Source organism: Zymoseptoria tritici, chromosome 1, assembly GCF_000219625.1.
Source record: "Zymoseptoria tritici IPO323 chromosome 1, whole genome shotgun sequence".
NCBI classification, from domain to species: domain Eukaryota; kingdom Fungi; phylum Ascomycota; class Dothideomycetes; order Mycosphaerellales; family Mycosphaerellaceae; genus Zymoseptoria; species Zymoseptoria tritici.
Window position 1 is genome coordinate 2,312,316 of NC_018218.1, and position 19,075 is coordinate 2,331,390.

A 19,075-nucleotide genomic window follows, 5' to 3' on the forward strand; every position below is an offset into this window, starting at 1 on the left:
TGGATCGTCCAAATCCTGTATGCTCAAGTCGTTCGAATCCTCCTCCATACTCGAATCGTCCAAACCCTCCTCCATACTTGAATCATCCACGACCTCCTCCATACTCGAACCTTGCGATCCATCTCCCATCCTCAACCCACTCTCCACCCTCTCCCTAGCACGTACTTGGCCGCACAGCCGCAAACTCCTCACAACCATCCTCATCGGCTCTCTCCGCTTCATATCCAGCCTGGCGGCCTCGTCACCTTCATACGCGCTTCCCAGCATCTCGACCGAGTTCGGAACCACGCACAACAAATTTCTCTCCGCGCTGCCCCTCTCGGCATTCATTCTCGGCTACGTTCTCGGTCCACTGGTCATAACGCCGCTATCCTCGACGTTCGGGCGCGTGCGTGTGTTACAGGCGAGTAGCGTATGGTTTGTTGTGTTCAATACGGCGGCCGGGTTTGCGACTGGAAATGCCGAGTTGGTCGCGTGGAGGTTTTGGAGCGGTGTGGGTGGGAGTGGGCCTGTGACCGTGAGCTCCCTTTCAATCTTGATTGAGAGAATCCACTGATGTGTCTCCGTTGATATAGCTGGGCATCGGCATCTTGAGCGATTGCTGGACGGCCCAAGAACGCACGCGCATGATCAGCGTCTACACTCTTCCGGTACAATTGGGACCAGCCGTGGCGCCCATCATGGGCGCGTTCATCACGAGGCACCTCTCATGGCGATGGTCCTTCTGGGTCGTTTCCATCGCGAGTTGCGTCTTCCAAATGATCGGATGGATCCTCCTCCGCGAGACACACACTCCCTACATCAGCAGTATCAGCTCTGCCGACGAACAAGAAGTAAATCCCACCAAAATTGCCAGACACCTCCTTGACGATCTGCACGCCGCATTCCTCCGCCCGATCAAAATCTTCTACCTCCATGCTACCACCCAACTCCTCGCCCTTTACGCGGCCTTCACCTACGCCATCGTCTTCCTCTCCTTCGTCTCCTTTCACAGCATATGGGTCGACTCCTACCACCAACGCAGCGACCTCGCCAGCCTCAACTTCATCGCTTTGGCGGTAGGCGAAATCGTGGGATCGATCTCTATTCGGCCATTCAATGAGTACATGTATGCGAGACTTTCGGCTTCCTCCTCAACAAACCAGGAAAAAGCAGGGGAGACGAAACAGTCACCGCCTCCATCGCCCGACGTCCATCCCGAATTCCGCGTCCCAGCCCTCCTCTTCGGCGCGATCCTCCTCCCTACCGGTCTTCTCCTCTTCGGTTGGTCCGCATCGCACACGCTCTTCCCATTGATCCCGAATCTTGGCGTGGCAATTTACGCGGCGGGTGAGGTCATCGTGCTGCAATTCACGAGCTTGTACATTGCGGACGTGTACGAAAGCCGGTCGTCCGAGGCGTTGGCGGGCGCGTATATGTTGAGGTGCGTGGTGGGGTTCTCGCTGTCCCTGGTAGGTGGGGAGATGATGGAGGTGCTAGGGGTCGGATGGGCGAATACGTTGTTAGCCGGGCTGTGCGTGCTGGTCGGGTGGCCGTTGTCGTGGATGATCTGGAGGTTTGGGCAGAGGTTGAGGGAGGTGGATGCGGGGAGGGAGGTGTAGGAGGGAGTGAGGGCTGAGGGGAAAGGAGTAGATCGGCTGACAATGTACAAAAATTGTCAATGAAGTAAGAATTGAGGTCTCTCTCCAAGTTCACCATCGTCGACAATCATGATCGCCAGGCGGTTATCAGTGCAAGAACTCCGGCGGCCATCGCAGGACCCGTTACACACAGCCAGCTCATGCCGTGATGGACGGTAGATCCAAGTGTCGACTACGCGATGCAAGACGAAACGAAGATGGATTCCGTCGAAATGGTAGAAGAGCTTCCGGTTCGTGCACTCGAACATGACTTCGCTGAGCCCAGCAGGTCGGTCCGAGTATTTGCGACGCATTGGTGCCAAGACTTCCAGCTCAACGTCACCTTGTGCGTCGCTCCGCTCCTCGGCAGCGAACGAGGACCGATTCAAGCAGCTATTCATCGTCGAAAGGTAAGAGACTACTTCAGCGACTCTTCAAGGAACTTCGAAGGTCGTTGTTCTGCGTGAGGGGTAGACTACACAGCCACAGATCGACCGCTAAATCTTGGCGGGGATTCTCAATAGCAAAATTACTCGACCTCGCGAACTTCAAAACGCGAACTGTCTTCGCAACGACGTTGGAGTGCTTGCATCCCTTGGAGACAAACGCCTGTGTAGACAGAAATGTGGGGAAGATCAATTTCTCCTGTTCGGGAAGCCAGCAATTCCTTGTCCATCGTAAGCCGACCCCTGAACAGAGGCGATCATTTTGTAGCGTCGATCTCGTACATTAAACTGCCTGCTGGTCTGTGCCAGTTTGAAGTAATGCTGATCGACTCAGCTTGTGCGTCGCTGCCATCGTTATGCCCTGACCGTCCAGATTGTTCCAAGAATCGAACGTAAGTCTTGCACTTTGAGTATGAACTGGTGATGGTTATAGACGTTTAGCAGGATACGCACACAACCAATCAGCGCAATTACAACGTTCGGGGTTCTCCGTTGTGGTCTAGGTAATTATGGCGTAACTCTTCCATACCGACGGTCTGACTAACGCCGTCCAGTGGCTAGGATTTCTCGCTCTCAAGATCTTGTATCTGTGGACCGAGGAGGCCGGTAAGTTTCCGACTTTCATACCGTGTTCAATGGTGCATTAGCTAACATGCCTTAGGGGTTCAATTCCCCGCAACGGAATAGTTTCTTTTTTGCGTTGTTGATCTTCAACCCTTTGGACTACGGAAGCGAGTTTGATGCTTCCTTTTGATTCATTGTTAAGCTATGGCGTGCGTGATCACACGGCTGTCAGCAATTCTTTTGCCAAATTCCATATGTCGAGGTTGTATTCACTCGAAATGGCGCTAGCGCTCGTGCGGTCCCTCTTTAGGCAGGAGCGAGGATCTTCGCCTGAGCCAAGACCTGAGCGTGGGTCTGTGTCCTGTCTTGCAACCTCGCAGATGTTGAGAGTCTGGATAGGAGGTCGATGGGTACAAAGCTGGGCCAAGGAACACATGCGTCGTCTTCGGCATAAGGCAACCCCAACGACGTCGGCGACCGCATTAGATCATCGACAATTCCGTCGTCCGACGGCGACTGCTGATAGATTGAGCATGTATCGATCAAGATGGAAGACAGTATCGAAGAATATTTAAAGCGCTCGAAGATTGCATCTCAGAAGAAGCCGCTCACGTTGGAGGAGCGGCTCATCGTGTCTTCAGTACTCTAATGCCAAGAGTAAGCACCCTGAATGAGGCATTAGAGTAAGCACCCTGAATGATGGTACAGTAGAGAACATAAGGTAGACTCAGGTCGAAAGGTTGTGGACTATCCTTCATTGACAGATGTATCCCTATTGACCCGGTCAAGTTCGTCCATACCAACTTACCAAGCCTCTCGGAGCGACAACGCTAGTGTGAATTCAGCCTCTACTTGAAACGTCATTGAAACAACGGCCACTCAGCCTCCTGACACTCATATTTGGGATCGAATCTAAGGCCCACCTTCCAATAGATTGACGTCGCTCCTGGTCGATCTGGAGAGAGCCTCTCGTTAACATCCGAACAGGACGACAACGTGCTCTAGGCGATAGTGAAGAATCGAAAGCACGGCACTTAGGCATTCGTGGGATGGCTGGATTCATTACGAAGGCCACTGGGTGATTCCAAGGTGCTGAAATCAATAGTCGCTCATCAACGGATCATCCAGTACCCTCCACCGCTGTGGGAAGCAGCATTAGCGTTCTGTGAATTTCACAAGCAAAGGCCAGATTACTCACACAAAAATGGCCAGCACAAGAGCCGTCAGTATACCAGCACCCGCGCGATCTGCCGTCGTGATAGTACCGCCATAATTGTCACCGCCTGCACTGTATCCTCGGCCTCCCGCATTGATATCGCCGACACTAGAAACATGTCAGCAGTCACCCCTTCACTTCAGCAGGATCTCCACATACGACGTCCCTCCAGTGCCATTGCCCAGCGGACCCAAAACCTCATCGATGAGATTCGACTGTATCACCTCCAGAGCATTCATCTGCTGTCCCACTCCATAGGTCCCATCATACCCGCCTTCATACCACCTCGTACCACACTTTGTCCCTGTCTCACCGCCAGTACACTGCGCCGCCGCAGCCTGAGCAGAAATTCGCATCAGCAGCATGACAATCTCGTACATCCACGGTGCGACTTTCGTCGACGCAGTCATCCACCGGGAGAGGTAGGCCTTGAAAGACGTCTGGTCCACATTACAATTCGCACTCGGCTCGCACGCCACCTCGAACATGATCTGGGAGTCTTCATAGAAAAAGGTGCGCTGAGCGGCTTCCAGTAAACCACGGGCGTGTCTCTCCCACTTCGCCTGCTCTTCGCCTTCGGTCTGGTTCCACATGACGGCAGTCCCCAGGAGGTATACACCAACATTGTACGACCACTGGATATGGTTGTAGTCGGTACAGTTGAGTGTGTCGTCGGATCCATCATAGACACCGAAGTTTGAGTTGTCGATCAGACCAACGTTGAAAGTCCAGTCGTACGCTTTAGCAGCCCATTCAAGGTATGTCGTGTTACCGGTGTACATTCCAAGGCGTGCGGCTAGGTTGAAGAAGCAGCCGTTCGTGATGGAATTCTTGTAAGAGTACCCGTTGTTGAAAGCGAAGATTTGCCATTTCAGACCGCCGCCACACGTCTCCGTGTTCCAGCGAGGGTATTGTGTGTTGAAGACGCCCTGACGAGGATCGTCAGTCAGTCTTGTCGACCAGCTTTCAGCCTTCGAAAACATACCTGTGCTAACGCCAGCCATTGCGGTTGATCTTCAGGCGGATTTGGAAAGTTGACTTCCGCTGCAGTCATCGCAGTCAAGGCCCAAAAGGCCTGATCATCGTTTCCTGTCTACATTAGCATTGAGAAGATAATCACCGTTCGCATGCTCGATACCCAACGACTTGGTATGATTGGGCTCCATAAAGTCTCTGTTGGGTCCCACCTGAAAGGTGATGCCCTGGGTCGTGATCTCATTATATGTGTCATCGCCGGTATAGTACCAATAATCGATCAGAGAACCAAACATTGCGCCTGCAGCCCACCAGTAGTACGGATCAGGTAACATGCCCGGAGATTGGCCCGTCTCATTGCCAGAATACCAATCGACCAGATCCCAGGCCACAGTCTTCGCTGCAGCTTTGATGGATTCGGGATCGTCGACATCGAGCTCTATGGCTTGGACAGATTCGAGCAAAGCGACCAGCAATAGTCGGGGCCTCATCTTTGGGTCGCGCAGGGGGTTGTCGTATGGAGTATTAACAAGAGACACCTAAAGAACTGAAAGAGAGGAACAGCAACGACTTCAGGAGTCTTGAGTGCTTACGACGACTTTCCTACCTAAGAACCAGCTAAGCATTCGCTGCTATGATGAGTATAGTGGTTCAAACGAGCCTCAGCGCTCGGCTGCCAATATAAGCTTGGAAAATAGCAGTGAAGTGGAACAGCGCAGGCGGAGTGGCAGTGCAACGCAGAGCGCCCAGCAGCGACAGACTGCGTCTCCTGTGGACTTACTCCCTCGTTGTCTGAGTCGGTCCGCTCGGACCGTCCGTCGCAGTGGTGTTAGTCTAGCTGCGAAGGACGAGAGTGGGCAATATTGCGGCCCTTCATGTAGTCATGCCGCGTAGACACAAGGTATATCGCCCGGGGAGCGGTGGATGTGAAGACGATCGATCGGGTTGGTGCATGCCAATGTTGTTTGCCGCGCCGGCTCAGCAGTTGGCGCGCGGCAATGACCACGACTCAAGAATGTCTTCCGCGGAGCATAGATAAATGCAAGCAGAGCATGGACACATCTCGGTCGCCTTGGGCGCTGCACGACGTGCGCAGCGTTTCGAGATCAAAGCTCGGGGTATGCATTTGACGAGTGAGGTCGAAGAAGGAGAGTTTGATTCACGATCTCACGCCCGCTTGTATGCAGAGTCTTGGCGCAAGATCTGAGATGCAAGGGACAGAACAACGTCTTTCAGCACATCAACAAGTCACTGCGTCTGCTAAGGACACATTTTATACGTCTTCCTACGCCGCTGAGAAATAATGTTCTTGCTGTAAGCTCTTTGAGGGCTTAGCTTGAGCAACTGTCTCGCCGCAAAAGACAGGAGCCTTCCTTGGGGTATAGCATATATTCTCTACTCGTAGTAACCCGGGAAGAGCCATGTGAGCTTTTCCTTTGCCTCCTTACCTCGTCCAGCCGGTGCAGTCATGCTACCAGCAAACTTCGTCTGTCCCTCCAAGTGCTTCGCAAGGACGACATCGCTATGCTGCTCATTGCTCAACTCATCCAGCACACTCCCGACGAAGCGTCTCGCATTCTCGGCATTGGCCTTCATGTGTCCCATAACCATCTCGACCGTCACGTCGCCCTCGGCCTCGTGCCAGCAGTCATAATCCGTGCTCATGCAAATCATCTGGTATGCGATCTCCGCCTCCTTCGCAAGCTTGGCCTCTGGCAGAGCAGACATGTTGATGACCGTGCCTCCCCATGCTCGGTACATGTTGCTTTCGGCTCGTGTTGAGAATTGAGGTCCTTCCATGCAGACCACAGTTCCCTTGTCGTGCAGTCGCACACCCTCACCACTCAGGCTGTGTCCGCAGCGACGCACAATCTCGCCGACCTTCGCATCGAAAGGATCCGCAAAACCGACATGACCGACCATACCGCCCTCGAAGAAGGTGAATGGACGGATGCCCTTGGTGCGGTCGATGATCTGGTCTGGAACGACAAAGTCTCTGGGCTTGACCTCCTCTTGCAGACTACCCACTGCTGAAAAAGCAATGATAGTCCTCACGCCAATCTTTCGTAGAGCTGCAATGTTGGCCCGAGCTGGGACCTCATGGGGTGCGATTTCGTGGTGCAGTCCATGGCGGGAGAGGAAGGCCACGGCAATCGGCTTGCCCGTCGAGGGCGACGGGTGGTGGAGGATCGAGATCGGGGAAGAAGGAGTGCCCCATGGTGTCGTTGGCTTGAGTGTCGCGACGTGTGTGAAGTTTGGGAGAGATTGGAGACCAGTCCCGCCGATCACAGCGATTGAGACTGGTTCTGCGTCGCTGATGTTAGCCGCGTGAACATGAGAAAGGATACAGGCAGCTGGTACCGTCGTAACTATCCGCAACGTTTGACATCTTGCGGAATCCTATGTGTATATTTCGTGAAAGTCGCAAAGGAAGTCGTGCTATGAAGCTCATGAACTTTTTGAAAGTCAGTGGAGGGGAGCTTTTATTTTGAGACCCTCGATGGCGTCAATTCACGATCAAGGCCCACGTGCAAAATGCTGCTCGACCGTGGTTCGAAAGTGTTTAGCTGGCGATATCTATGGGAAACGTGGCGCACTGGTGTCCTCTAGTCACAGAGTGTCCTTCAACACGGTCAAGCCGAAGGACTGTCAGCACAGTGAACTGGAGAGCTGTTGTTTTGCACATCAACGACATGAAGCTGTCCACTTGTATAGGCAGTATGCTTGATCGAGTGTTCCGTATTCCATGTGCAGCGCTGTATGCCAATCATTCAATCGTGAAAGATAACGCCGTATGCTTGATGCTCATGCCAACCCGCGCAGTCTATAACCATTCTCTCCACCAGCCCTTCTCTTTGTGTTTCTTCTCGCCCGGCAGCTTCGCCTCCATGATCTCCGCCATAGTGAGATTGTTCCACATGTCCATGGGCAACCATCCTATCCTCGCACGATCTCCGAATCCTCCCAGCCAGTAGACGTGGTCCACCACCAGTTGAACGTACTTCGCGCTATGAATTGGATTTCCAGGTTGCCACAACGCACTGTCCGGGTGCGACCGCATAAAGCACTCCTGTATCGAGAGCTCCTCCATCTTCTCCTGCGAGACTGGCTCGAGGTGTCCATGTAACGACATGCGTGGCAAGGCGACAGGTGTGTGAGGTGTAGAGAAGTCGTCGTCATCGTCGGACCACATCGAGTAAGTCATCTTCCGCTGCGGCCACCATCGTATACTTAGACTGATGTTGGAGCCGGCGTTGTAGTTCCTGTACGGTGTGGCAACACTGAGGCTGAGAAAGACTGGACTCCCAGGATCGCAATCCGCATAGTACTCCATCAATCCGATCGGAGAGCCAGCTACAGCTGAGGGGCGGTTCTCAAGAGTCTCGACACCATCTTGCTGGTCTCCTTCCGAAAAAGCAGTCACGAGATCACCAAGATTTGTAAGGTGTAGTATCTTTCTGGCCATCGCAGTAGACTCTCGCCATGTCGGTATGCGGAAGTCATTGTTATGAACGGGCGGATTCGACAAGATCTGCTGAGGCTGCGCATGAGGCACAGATTTCGCCGACGCTCCAGCCAGAAGCCCAGCAACAATTGCGTGTAGTCTCATGGCGGTAGTGTGTGGGAGGAAGATGAGGCGTAAGAGCTTCCAGGTTGTTGATGATCCCATCACCTCACTCATCGAGGGCACGTCTCACGTGATGCCAAGACTAACGGTCTGAATTTGGATTGCACACCCACCTCGCTCCTTCCGCTCTGCTCAGCGACCAACACCTCTACAACGACGAAGTCATCACCCAGCGAAGTGTGAGTTGTCCCATCATCTCCATCACACCATACCACGATACCTCAAATCCACGAGTCGCTCCAACACCGCGCACAGCACGACTGACATCTCATTCGCCACCGCAGTAACCGAAACTCGCCAAACCGCAATCATGGGAAAAGTCCACGGATCCCTCGCGCGTGCCGGAAAGGTCAAGGCTCAGACACCAAAGGTACGGAAGCATCACGGACAGACACTCGAGATGGGACATGAGCACAGAATCTGACAGGACATTTCATCACACAGGTCGAGCCTCAGGAGAAGAAGAAGACCCCCAAGGGCCGCGCCAAGAAGCGCCTCACATACGTCCGCCGCTTCGTCAACGTCACCATGACCGGCGGCAAGAGGAAGATGAACCCCAACCCAGGCGCGGCATAGATGGAATGAGCGAAGATGGAATGAGGATTGGGGAGTGGGCGACGGCAATACACGGAAACGAAACGATCGGCGGATGAGATTTGCGGTGGACAATCGTGACAATCGGCGTTGTGGAGCTTCTTTCTGTGGCAGGATGTCTCGAGAGTGCGCCTTTGGGATGGAACAGATTCTACGGCTGCTTGAAGATGGGACCCGCCATTTCTTTCACGAAACGGAGGGAACGGCTTATGTATCGGCTGTGGCTATATCCCAGTCACTCGAATTGCAGACGCTTCTCCACAACCAATGTTTCAAGCGAAGTGATGACAGTGTTGGTCAAGGTCTTGATCATGGTCAAAAAGGACAACCTATGATACAAGGGAACAAGTGCAAGTTTTCACTGTGGCATTGAATGTCTACTGACAAACGACAAGGTCACCAATTCCTTCACGCTTTGAGCGCCAGACACCACCATCGCCATGAACGCCGCCGACCAAGAACACCAGACGCCTCCCAAGAGCTACGCCGACTTGTTCTTCGCAGCCCGCTTCATCTCTTCCTCGCGCTTCTCCATCTCGCGCAGCTTCTGCTTCGACTTCTCCACCTCGGGACTCACCTCCTGCACATCAGGAGCACCCTCAATCGTCTTCACCGGCGTCTCTGGAGGCTCCTCCCTCGCAGCCTTCCGCGCGGTCCTCAAAAAGAGGGTCTGGCCCTTTGGGATGGTTGTGTACAAGAGTGCATCAAACGATGACTCCGACGTCTTCACCACATCCTTCTCGTTGATCGCAAAGATCTGTGTCACACCAGACTCCGTCTCATCGCTGTCGGCGTCATCGTCGCCGATAGCCCGATAGCCGCGCTGTGCTTGCCTCGGCAGGCGCGGTGGGCCCATGGCAGAATTACCACCTTGCTGACGGTCGACGACTTCGACTTCCCCAGAAACCACATCTTTGCCCAAGTACTCGTGAATTGGCGTGACCGTTGGGTCGATGGAGTCGTTCACCGCGTGGCCCATCTGCGTCAGCTCGGCCGTGGCATTGCCCTGCTTGTTTCTCGCCTTCGACTTTTTCTTCTTCTTCTTGGGCTTGGATTCTCCGTCGCCGGGAGATGAACCTGCAGCGGGGAATGGATCAATACCCAAGTCTGAGATGCCCAGGCCAGGTACTGACTCGCTCATGTTTGCGTCCTGCTGCTCGTGCGCATGATCTGACTTGGTGTCAGCGGCAGCCGTGGCTCCAACACCCTCGTTCAGCGTGATAGACGGCACATCGTCTGGAGTGGCCTCATTTGGCTTCTTCGTTGACTTGGGCGACTGGCCCAAGCCGAGGTACGCCTTCATAGTTCCAATCACCCCACGAGCCGGAGATGCTGGTGCAGAAACGGAGTCGTCCTTGGGAGTGGAGATTTGTGCCTTCTCTTCCTGCAATTTGGCCTTGCCAGCGCTCTTGCTGGTCTTGTTATTCTCCGTATTATCCTTCATGGTGTTGAGGACTCCACCACCCTTCTCGACAGGCTGATCAGCAGCGCCAGACTTATCCGACTTCTGCTCAATCTTCACCTCAGCGAATGACTGAAGCTTCTGTGACGAATGAGTCTCAGTTGTGGCGCTCACGCTCCTGCTGTTCTCGCTCAATGTGGTCATGGCCAGAGATCGACCGCGCACACTGCCTCCCTTCTTGGGCAACTTCTTCTTGTTTGGCTTTGAAAACAAGCTTAGTGACTCGGTCTTCGCGGGACCCTTCTCCTTCAACTCCTTCTTGAGCTGCTTCTTCGACTTGACCTCAGGAGTCGGATCTCCGATCATGGGAGTACTCGGAGCGGTGACAAATCCTGCGGCAGAGTCTTCCAGAGCGGAGGACTGCGAGATTGTGCGCTGCAGGTCATCGGCTTGAGTCGATATCTTCGAAGCCACTTCTGCAGGGTCGCCACCGGCTTTGCTCAAGCTTGGAGTGCTACGCGAGGCCAAAGCCTGCGCAGAAGGGACTGCGACCGCTGTAGAGTGCTTGCGGACTTCTGACAGAGCAGCTTTGGGCGTATCTGGAGAAGCGGAGCGTGACACGGCCTGCTTGTCGCCCTTCTCCGATTGAGCGGACTTGGCGTCATCTGCATCGTCGACAGTCTTGGGTGATACCGGCTCGACTTGTGCTGGTGATCCAGGAGAGGTCTCATTGTTAGCTTCCGGATGAGGAGAAGCTTGAAGCTCAAAGACTTCAGTTGTTGCTGAACAAGCATTGTCCGTCGAGCCCGAGGGTGCAGCGTCTGTCTCCAAGGTCTTGGAGATGTCTGCAGCTGGCTGGTCGTTTGGAGTGAAGACTGAGTTGTCGACTCCAGGGGTCTCCGCCTTGCTATCGAGAGTGTCGTTGATATCTTCAGACATCGACGTAGTCTTTGACCCGGGAGATGGCGGAGCAGGAGCGACTTCAGTGGACGTCTTCTCGACGTTGCTCGTCTTGACTTCGTTATCGAATGTAATCTCTGCTTTATGCTGCTGCACAGTCGCAGCATCGTCATCCTCGACAGCCTTGACGTCTGCAAGCTCAGATCGCTCCGAGGAGAATTCAGGAACAGCATTGATGTCTTGCGTCTTCGCATCGTTCGAGATATGCGGAGTGTCGCTGTGTGCAGCGGCAGTCTCGCCGGCAGATTTGATGACTGACCCCTCCTTCTTGTTACCCTCACCCTTCTCGCTCATGGAGGTGATCTTTGCCAATTCGGCGTTGCCAACAGCGTCTGCGACCGGCGTTGCTTCAGCAGTAGTGGCGTCGATAGCTGGCAGAGAATTCTTCGACTCGGCAGCCTTGTGGAGGATAACCTCGCTCGGTCCAGAATCCTTTCTATCCGCTTTGCTGTTGCCGGTCTTCTTGCCGGTCTTCTGATTCTTGCTCTTGTGCTTCTTGATAGTTCCACCATGCGGAGCTGGGTTCGAAGCGACGACACCACCGGAAAGAGCATCGGCGCCCAGTTCTGCTGGCGCATCAGAGTCGAATGCAGGACGCGGAGCATCAGATAGATGGCGGTCTTGATGATGATCCGCGAAGCCTGGAGGTGCGGAGATGGCAGATGGGCCAAGGACGGGCATGTTGTACCCATGGTTATGCGAAAGCTTGCGGGCGATGAACCTACGATCAGGATCGTAGTGATTTTGAGCGTTCTCAACCATGAAGTGAGGTCCACCAATCCAGGATCCATGGCGCTGGCTGAGTGCACGACGCGCACTGTCGACATCCGAGAGGCGGACATGGAACATTTGAAAGTGCTCCTGCGCCGGGTGCTGAGAAGTGTACTGTGCTTTACTGTAGATGTCGACCACTTCGCCGAATTGAGCAAACCATGCTCCAACATCTGCAAGTGACGTAGTGACTGGGACACCAAAGACGATGAGCTGGTTTGCAGAAGTGCAGTCCGTCCCAATGGCGTACTTGGTGCAGCCGCACGGGACGTACGACTCGAAAGTAGACGGCCGGCGGTGATGTTGAGGATGGTCGCTGGTGACTTGATTGACGCCGCTGTATGGAGCCACATTCGCGGGATAGACATCGTCAGTCGTGAAGCGGGTCACATTCTGACGTGCCGAAAACTTAGACCCGGTGGCAGTCGGGTTGGCATTCTCGTCGCGTAGGTGTTGATGCTGCGTCGTGGAACGTGTAAACGCTTGGTGTGGCGAGTTGAAACGGCTCTTATCTTCTGCAGAGTCGTATGGGTTGAAGAGCTCCTGGACATGTGGCGGGCGATAAGTGTTGCCCTGCCCGAAGCTACCATTCTTGCCACGCTTGCCCTTGAAACGGCCTGCTTGCCCACGATAGCTGTTATAGCCGCGAGTGGACATGACGCTATCGCGACGCTGGTCATCTGGATATCCAGCCCAATCCGCCAAGTACTGCGGGTTGCTGAAGGTCCTGGACTCAGCTGGGAGGTTGCTACGATCACCAAACGGAGGCGGAGCGTGGGGCTTCTTCTGGCCTTGGGTGGACGCTGGATATCCGATGAAGCCGGTCGGTGCATGCTGCGGATGCTGCGTGTATGGTGGGTACACCGCCTGTCCATTGTCAAACTGATGGTATGGAGAATCTGCGTAGTTCTGAGGGTGCATTGGGGGTCCAATTTCCGCATACGCAGGAACGAACGGTGCTGGATATCCACGTGGCTGGAATGCTGGACCTGGAGGTGCATTCGGCGCAGCACGTGGCATCTCGGCAGACTGCGTTTGATTCTGCTGTGGGTGAAAACGCGCATCTTGAGGGCTGTACGCTTGGTGTGGTGGTGCGTAGCCGCTGGAAGTGTTGCGCATCGCAGGTGAAGGCTGCTGTGGAGCGCGCTGGTGAATTGTAGGGTGCGGCGGCTCGACGGTATGCGGAACATTGCTGCTGAAGTTGCGCTCTTGTGGTGTTGCAGTCGGTGCTTGAGTCGATGGCATGTTGATGGGGGAGCTCTTGGGCTCGATGGAGGCCACGACTGAGTCGTTTGGTTCGGCCTTGAAGCGCTTCGGCTGTCCGGGTGGGAAGAACGTCGCCGACGACTCGACTGCTGTATCAGGAGGCGAGGCGGTCTTGGGACGCGAGGTCTGTGAGATCTTGCGTTGGTACTCGAGCGACTGCTCGGGTGGCGCAACCTTTCCTTGAATATCCTGAACGACATGTCCAAGCAACTTCTCGCCATGCATGGCGAGCTCCAATTCGCTGAAAAAGGTCAAGGGCTTGCAGCCAGGGTCGAGGACGAACCGCCTCATGCCGGGATCGTTCAGCAAATTTTGGTTCGCCTCGATCCACTTGGTGGAGATCTGCGGCACGCGGTCATATTGATTGAAGACCGCCAGACAGTGCCACACTTGCTTCAAGAACTTGAAACCGTTGCCATCTCCGTTCGCGCCGCCTTGCATCCGAATCTCGCGCTCAGAAAAGAACTTACGCAGAAATGTCTCTTCCTCCGCCTTGGTGCCGTTGGCTGGGAAGTCGAATGGCATGATCGACTTCCACCGCATCTCATCAGAGAAGTACAGTTTGTTGCAGTAGGGCTCAATGTCCTTGAAGCGGTCACTCGAGACGATGACGGGCTCCATCAAGTCGATGTCGGCGTCGGTCGCCATATTGGGTGGTCGTCAATGTGAGGCGCCGCTGCCGGGGAAGTTGTTGTCCAAGGCAATCCAAGTGGTGAAGTGATGCAGGTGAGATGATGCGCTGCGCTGCGCAAGAGGTGTCGGACGAGTGCTGATACAAGTGCAGCGAGCGCGTGAAAAGAGCGTGCAGGAGCAGATGTAACGATGTTGGTGGTAAAAGAGGGGATGTTTCGAGGTGGTGGTAGAGAGTGGAGAGGAGAAGTGGGTGAGGATGAGAATTGCTGAAGTTCAAAATCGAAGAAGAAGTCGGTGGTGCGAGGGGTGACGAGTTGAGATTTTAGCCGAGAGTGCGCGGTGAAGTGCAAGAAGGAAGATGCGACTGCCTTCCAAGTGCAAACGCAGGTGAGGGGGCGGGGTGGAAACGCCGCCGTTTGTCGATGATGGTGCTTGCTTGCTGCATGAACAATGAAAGCAGAGACAGAAGACAGAAGACAGGAGATGGTAGAAACGAGTGCTTACAGTGATTGAACGATCGAGTCCGTCTTTGACAATGCATATGATAGACAGGTCTCTCGCGCGCAGCTGAAACCATATGCCACCTTGCCACGAGCTTCCAGATGCTCAATGCTCATCTCTGTTTGGCATGTGCTTACCCGAGATAGGGTCACTACAATGCCGTTGTCTGCCACTCACTCAAATGCTGCTGGGACCGTGTCCTTTTGCAGCTCCATATCACCTCGCTGACTTCAGAGCGGAGTGTCACATGCTAAACCACCTTCCCACCTGTACTGTACAGCCATCACAAATCCTACCTCAACACTGCACCCTACTTCTCCGCCTCCTTGGGCAAGGTCTTCACCAGCTTCAGAATCTCACTTTCATTCTCACCGACAACTGCGCAATAACTGTCAGCCTTTCCAATCCTGTAAGGCAGGCTCCCTACATGTCCCTTGATGCTTACCTGCTCTGCCGTTGTTCCAATCAACCGTGATTGGCCGTTGGAAGGCGCTTTGATCTTGTCTGAATTTCCGCATCGCATCCGTGGTGCCCGTCGCATCGCGGATGACAGTACCTGCGCTTGAGGGTCCGAGGAACTCCAAGATGCTGTTCACTTGGTCCTCTGTTGGCGGCTCCTCTTGGATTTCTTTCCGCTCTGTCAGCCGGTGTCTACTCGTTCCAACTTTTGACGACCCTTTCTCATTGCGACTCTCCACCATCAGAAATTGCCGTACCTAGCTCAAAGTCCGTTCGTCCAAGTTTGCTCTGGGTCGAGTGGTCGCTCGCTTGGTCTTGAGTCGCGGTCGAGGCAGCGGTGGCGTGCGTCTGCTTGAGGAGGGTGAAGACTCGAGTCGATTGAGGGCTTTTGGCGCTGTGGAAAAGAGTGATGACATCCTTCACGCCCGCCTAGAGTAGAGAGGTTAGATCGTTTCACTTGTGCTTGAAGCCTCAGTTTGGAGTACTAGGCGCATCGGCAAGCCCTGAAGCTCCGAGGTGCATAGTAACGAGTTCATACCTCTTTGAAAAGATTCTTGAAGAAGCTCATGATGTTCGTCGTTCGTATGGCTGTGTATTATGCTGCTTGGACTGATACAAACAGAAGTCGAGCTTGCGATCTGAGTGATGTCGTTCGCAGTCGAGCGGGGCTCGGTCCGGCTTGCCGAGAAAGCTAGAGGTACGGTACTTGCAGCGATCCAAACCACGAGCAAGTCTCAGGTACATGAAAAGAGGGACCACAAAACGGAGGACGACAACAAGCCAACTTGCAACAAACGCATCATGTCAAAAGCTATGTAAGCAGTACGAGACGCAGCACCAGATCTCGAGCGACGAGGGCTCGAACTCATCCGGGAGCGTGGTACAGTGTACACAAGATCATCCGTTGGCTGGACAAACATGCTCTCGTTTTCTCTCCTTTAATCCATGCAACAATCGTACAGCGCAACCATCCTGGCTCATTCTTGGGATTTTCCCCATAAGCTCGCGAATCCGCCTCGTCACAACGTGGATTCCTGCTGCTTACCAGCAAGAAGTCACTCCCAGCTGCTCGTTCTTTGCAGCCGCTCGTTCTTTGCAGCCGACAGATATTGGAAATTCTCCTAAACATGTTCGCAGAATCCTTTTAGCGACGACCGAATCTGCTGTAAAATGGGTTAGCAAGATTTCGAGCCTGGTTGCGAAAGATGACCACTTACTTCTGCTTCTTCTCTGCAGGCTTCAAGATCTGGAAGGAGCACAGTAGAGACTCATCCACGCTCATCATCGCACCAGCATTGTCAAACTCGCCGCAGTAGTTTGGTGCAGAGAACAACGTGACGAGCTGTCGCTTGGAGAAGAATTCGTACCCGTCCTCGACAACTTGATGTGCGCGACAGATGAGATCCATGTCGTGTTTCTGCAGGAAGCGGGACACGACATCTGGGCCGAACGTGAATGAGACACCGCGATCGTTTTCAGACCAACCGGTGATGTCCTTGTCGGGATCCGACCAGAGCAAATCGCAGAGCAGACCACAGTCGGGAATCTTGAAAGCGCGGTCAGTAGGGTTTCAACTCGACAGGGATCATCCCTACTCACATCCGTGGGACGCATGACACGACGAATTTGCTCCATCGAGTTGAGATCCGGGCTGAGACCACCGTGCATGGTGAAAATCTTCTCGTCAATGATCGCAGCAATTGGCAGGCAGTTGAAGCAATCCGTAAATGTCTTCCACAGCTTGATGTTGTAGCGTCTCTTGCACTCGTCGTAGAAGCCGTAGATGCGATTGATGGAAGCGCACTCGTGGTTGCCGCGGAGGATGAAGAAATTTTCCGGGTACTTGATCTTGTATGCCAGCAGCAGACAGATGGTCTCGAGGGATTGCTTGCCTCGATCTACGTAGTCGCCGAGGAAGAGGTAGTTGGCCTCTGGTGGGAAGCCGCCATACTCGAAAAGGCGCAGCAAGTCGTAGTATTGTCCGTGGATATCGCCGCAAATCTATTGTCCTCGTCAGCTTCGCTTGTTGCGTGTACGTCTCCTCCAACCCACCTTGATCGGCGCCTCGAGCTCGAGGAGTATGGGCTGGGAGATGAAGATCTCGCGAGCCTTGGTGCACAAGTATCTTATTTCAGTCTCAAGAAGCTGAACCTGCTTTCCCGGCCGGCTGCCGCGGACTTCGAGGAGTCGGTCGATGATGGAATCGAGGTCCACGTCGTTTTGGTCCGCCATGATCGGCGGTGGGTGAAGGGTAGGAGGAGAGAATCGAGCGGAGCGTGCTCGCGATCAGGAATTGGGTGTGCTCCGCGAGAATGGCTATACGCCTGAAGAACTACGCAATGTCAGCACTGGAGAGTATAGTTGGTGCTCATGCGCAACGTCGCGAATTTTCCTGCAGCTTCAATGTTGAGCCAGTAAAACGCGCGTTACTTCACGTGACCGTAGAAATGTGAGGCTGTGATCAGTTCGTCCAAGAGTGTTCAAGGTGTGCGCCTCTGGATGTGATCAGTTGCGCCTGTTTGAAGGCGCCGCTGCTGTTCCCGCGGTCGCCGCCAATATCCCAACGTTGCTGCTGTGTCCTCCCTACGCCATCCAACAAACAAACAGCCTTGACAAATGTACGTACCGAGAGTGACAGACGAGCGCAAAGGCTCAACGTACAGACGGGGTTGTCCCTCTCTTCCCAGACCGATGGCCAAGACGTGCGCTGAGGTGCGAGTTGTGCCGTTAAGGTCGAGCTCGGAAACTGCAGTGAGTTGGTGCTGGTCGGACGCGATCGACGGCGCCTTTGGAGCGGACTGACAGGCGTTGGTCAATTTTCGGCGCGAGGGTATCCGGCGATTCGGGGGCGCGGAGGTGCGCTCGAGGCGATGGATATGGCGTGCAAAGGCGGCTGTGTTTTTCAGCGGTATTTCTGGAAAACGTGGACAGGACTCGGTCGGTGAGCAGTTTTGCACGCTCGATGCAAGTTGATGGACCTTCGATGGTGGCTTTGAAACTCGTTGGTGGCGCGCGGTGCCAGGTGAAGAATGTTGTTGCGAGCCGATGGAGAAGGAGGCAGCGCTGAAGAGGAAACTGTGAGGAGGACTTTAGCTTAGTCAAGTTTGGGCAGCTACCTTAGGTGCCCACGGATTCAATCAGACTGACGTTTCGGCCACAATCACTTTCAAAAGAGAAATATGGGAATACTCTGGAATTGCGAGTCTTGCCTACGTCTCGTGCTTGTTCGATGGAAACAGTCTCTCGAAGCAGTCGCACGCCGAAGAAAGAGGCTGGCATCAAAAAACAACCTCGTAGATTCTCAACGTACCCCCTGGACCATGGAATGGAAGTGGAGGTGCGCCTTGCCTATTTAAAGTTGTGCCGGTGTTCCAGACTGTAAGGTATGTACAGAAGTCAACGATACGACGCTCTCGCTGCTGATGTTAGAAAGTGACTACATTCTCAAGCAGTGCTTATGTTGTCCTGGTTGAGGTACCTCAGTCGACATATCGTCTGCGACTGGAGACAAGTTAGGAAATATTCGAAAGGACAATCGTTTGGGCACAAAGACAAGGTCGTAGATTCGATGCGATATATATCATAACCCCAGAACGCCTCGCTATGAAATGCTTCACAACAAAATCATGAACAAGTTCCCTCTCGCTCGCCTTTCGTCCATCACGCTCCTGCCACGTCATTTATGTGCATCCAAAGGCACCCACGAGCCAGATCGCACGCCCGAAACGCAGAAGCACAAGCATCGCATCTTATCAAGACGCCCAACGGCACAATTCCCAAGTGCCATGGCGAAAGACGTCTTCCCCTCCACAAACGGTAATCGCTCAAAGACGCAACGCAGCGGGTATTTCTACACACAAATTAAGAAAATGCTCAAGCCCAATCGCATGCGTAATCGAGACAGCCTGGCCAAGAAAGTGAAAAGAAATAATCACGACACCGCCTTCAACGACTCCAGGTCCGCTGTGATGAAAACATGTATCTTCCGGTAATAGGATAAGCGGAGAACGAGCAGCCAACCTTGGCTTCACTCGGAAAACT

The 19,075-nt window shown here is 53.9% G+C and overlaps 7 protein-coding genes across 7 annotated transcripts; 2 read left to right on the forward strand and 5 right to left on the reverse strand.

The window, feature by feature from the left end:
- Positions 1 to 160: 160 nt before the first annotated feature.
- On the forward strand, positions 161 to 1,577 carry MYCGRDRAFT_12289 (uncharacterized protein; the record flags this gene model as incomplete). Its single annotated transcript, XM_003856143.1, has 2 exons — positions 161 to 517; positions 576 to 1,577. Coding segments are annotated over 2 exons (1,359 nt in total), but the record flags the coding sequence as incomplete, so codon positions are not given.
- A 2,246-nt stretch (positions 1,578 to 3,823) lies between these two features.
- Positions 3,824 to 5,311, reverse strand: MgDCW2 (putative mannan endo-1,6-alpha-mannosidase; the record flags this gene model as incomplete). The annotated part of the gene is made up of 4 exons (XM_003857411.1): positions 3,824 to 3,953; positions 4,005 to 4,774; positions 4,831 to 4,934; positions 4,984 to 5,311. The coding sequence occupies 4 exons, from the start codon at positions 5,309 to 5,311 to the stop codon at positions 3,824 to 3,826; spliced, it is 1,332 nt and encodes a 443-aa protein (XP_003857459.1).
- A 904-nt stretch (positions 5,312 to 6,215) lies between these two features.
- MYCGRDRAFT_65810 (uncharacterized protein) lies at positions 6,216 to 7,272 on the reverse strand (the record flags this gene model as incomplete). Its single annotated transcript, XM_003857410.1, has 2 exons — positions 6,216 to 7,126; positions 7,182 to 7,272. The coding sequence occupies 2 exons, from the start codon at positions 7,270 to 7,272 to the stop codon at positions 6,216 to 6,218; spliced, it is 1,002 nt and encodes a 333-aa protein (XP_003857458.1).
- A 224-nt stretch (positions 7,273 to 7,496) lies between these two features.
- MYCGRDRAFT_65814 (uncharacterized protein) lies at positions 7,497 to 8,430 on the reverse strand (the record flags this gene model as incomplete). Its single annotated transcript, XM_003857409.1, has 1 exon — positions 7,497 to 8,430. The coding sequence occupies one exon, from the start codon at positions 8,428 to 8,430 to the stop codon at positions 7,645 to 7,647; it is 786 nt and encodes a 261-aa protein (XP_003857457.1).
- Positions 8,431 to 8,592: 162 nt separating this feature from the next.
- Positions 8,593 to 9,304, forward strand: MYCGRDRAFT_78410 (40S ribosomal protein S30; the record flags this gene model as incomplete). Its single annotated transcript, XM_003856144.1, has 3 exons — positions 8,593 to 8,627; positions 8,733 to 8,818; positions 8,893 to 9,304. 2 exons carry the CDS (start codon positions 8,759 to 8,761, stop codon positions 9,022 to 9,024), a joined length of 192 nt encoding a protein of 63 aa, XP_003856192.1.
- Positions 9,305 to 14,567: 5,263 nt separating this feature from the next.
- On the reverse strand, positions 14,568 to 15,620 carry MYCGRDRAFT_102303 (uncharacterized protein; the record flags this gene model as incomplete). Its single annotated transcript, XM_003857408.1, has 4 exons — positions 14,568 to 14,953; positions 15,021 to 15,203; positions 15,292 to 15,463; positions 15,573 to 15,620. The coding sequence occupies 4 exons, from the start codon at positions 15,600 to 15,602 to the stop codon at positions 14,886 to 14,888; spliced, it is 453 nt and encodes a 150-aa protein (XP_003857456.1).
- A 520-nt stretch (positions 15,621 to 16,140) lies between these two features.
- On the reverse strand, positions 16,141 to 18,265 carry pp1 (pp1, catalytic subunit of type 1 serine/threonine protein phosphatase; the record flags this gene model as incomplete). The annotated part of the gene is made up of 6 exons (XM_003857407.1): positions 16,141 to 16,197; positions 16,252 to 16,580; positions 16,634 to 17,035; positions 17,087 to 17,366; positions 17,661 to 18,109; positions 18,182 to 18,265. The coding sequence occupies 4 exons, from the start codon at positions 17,264 to 17,266 to the stop codon at positions 16,179 to 16,181; spliced, it is 930 nt and encodes a 309-aa protein (XP_003857455.1).
- Positions 18,266 to 19,075: the final 810 nt, after the last annotated feature.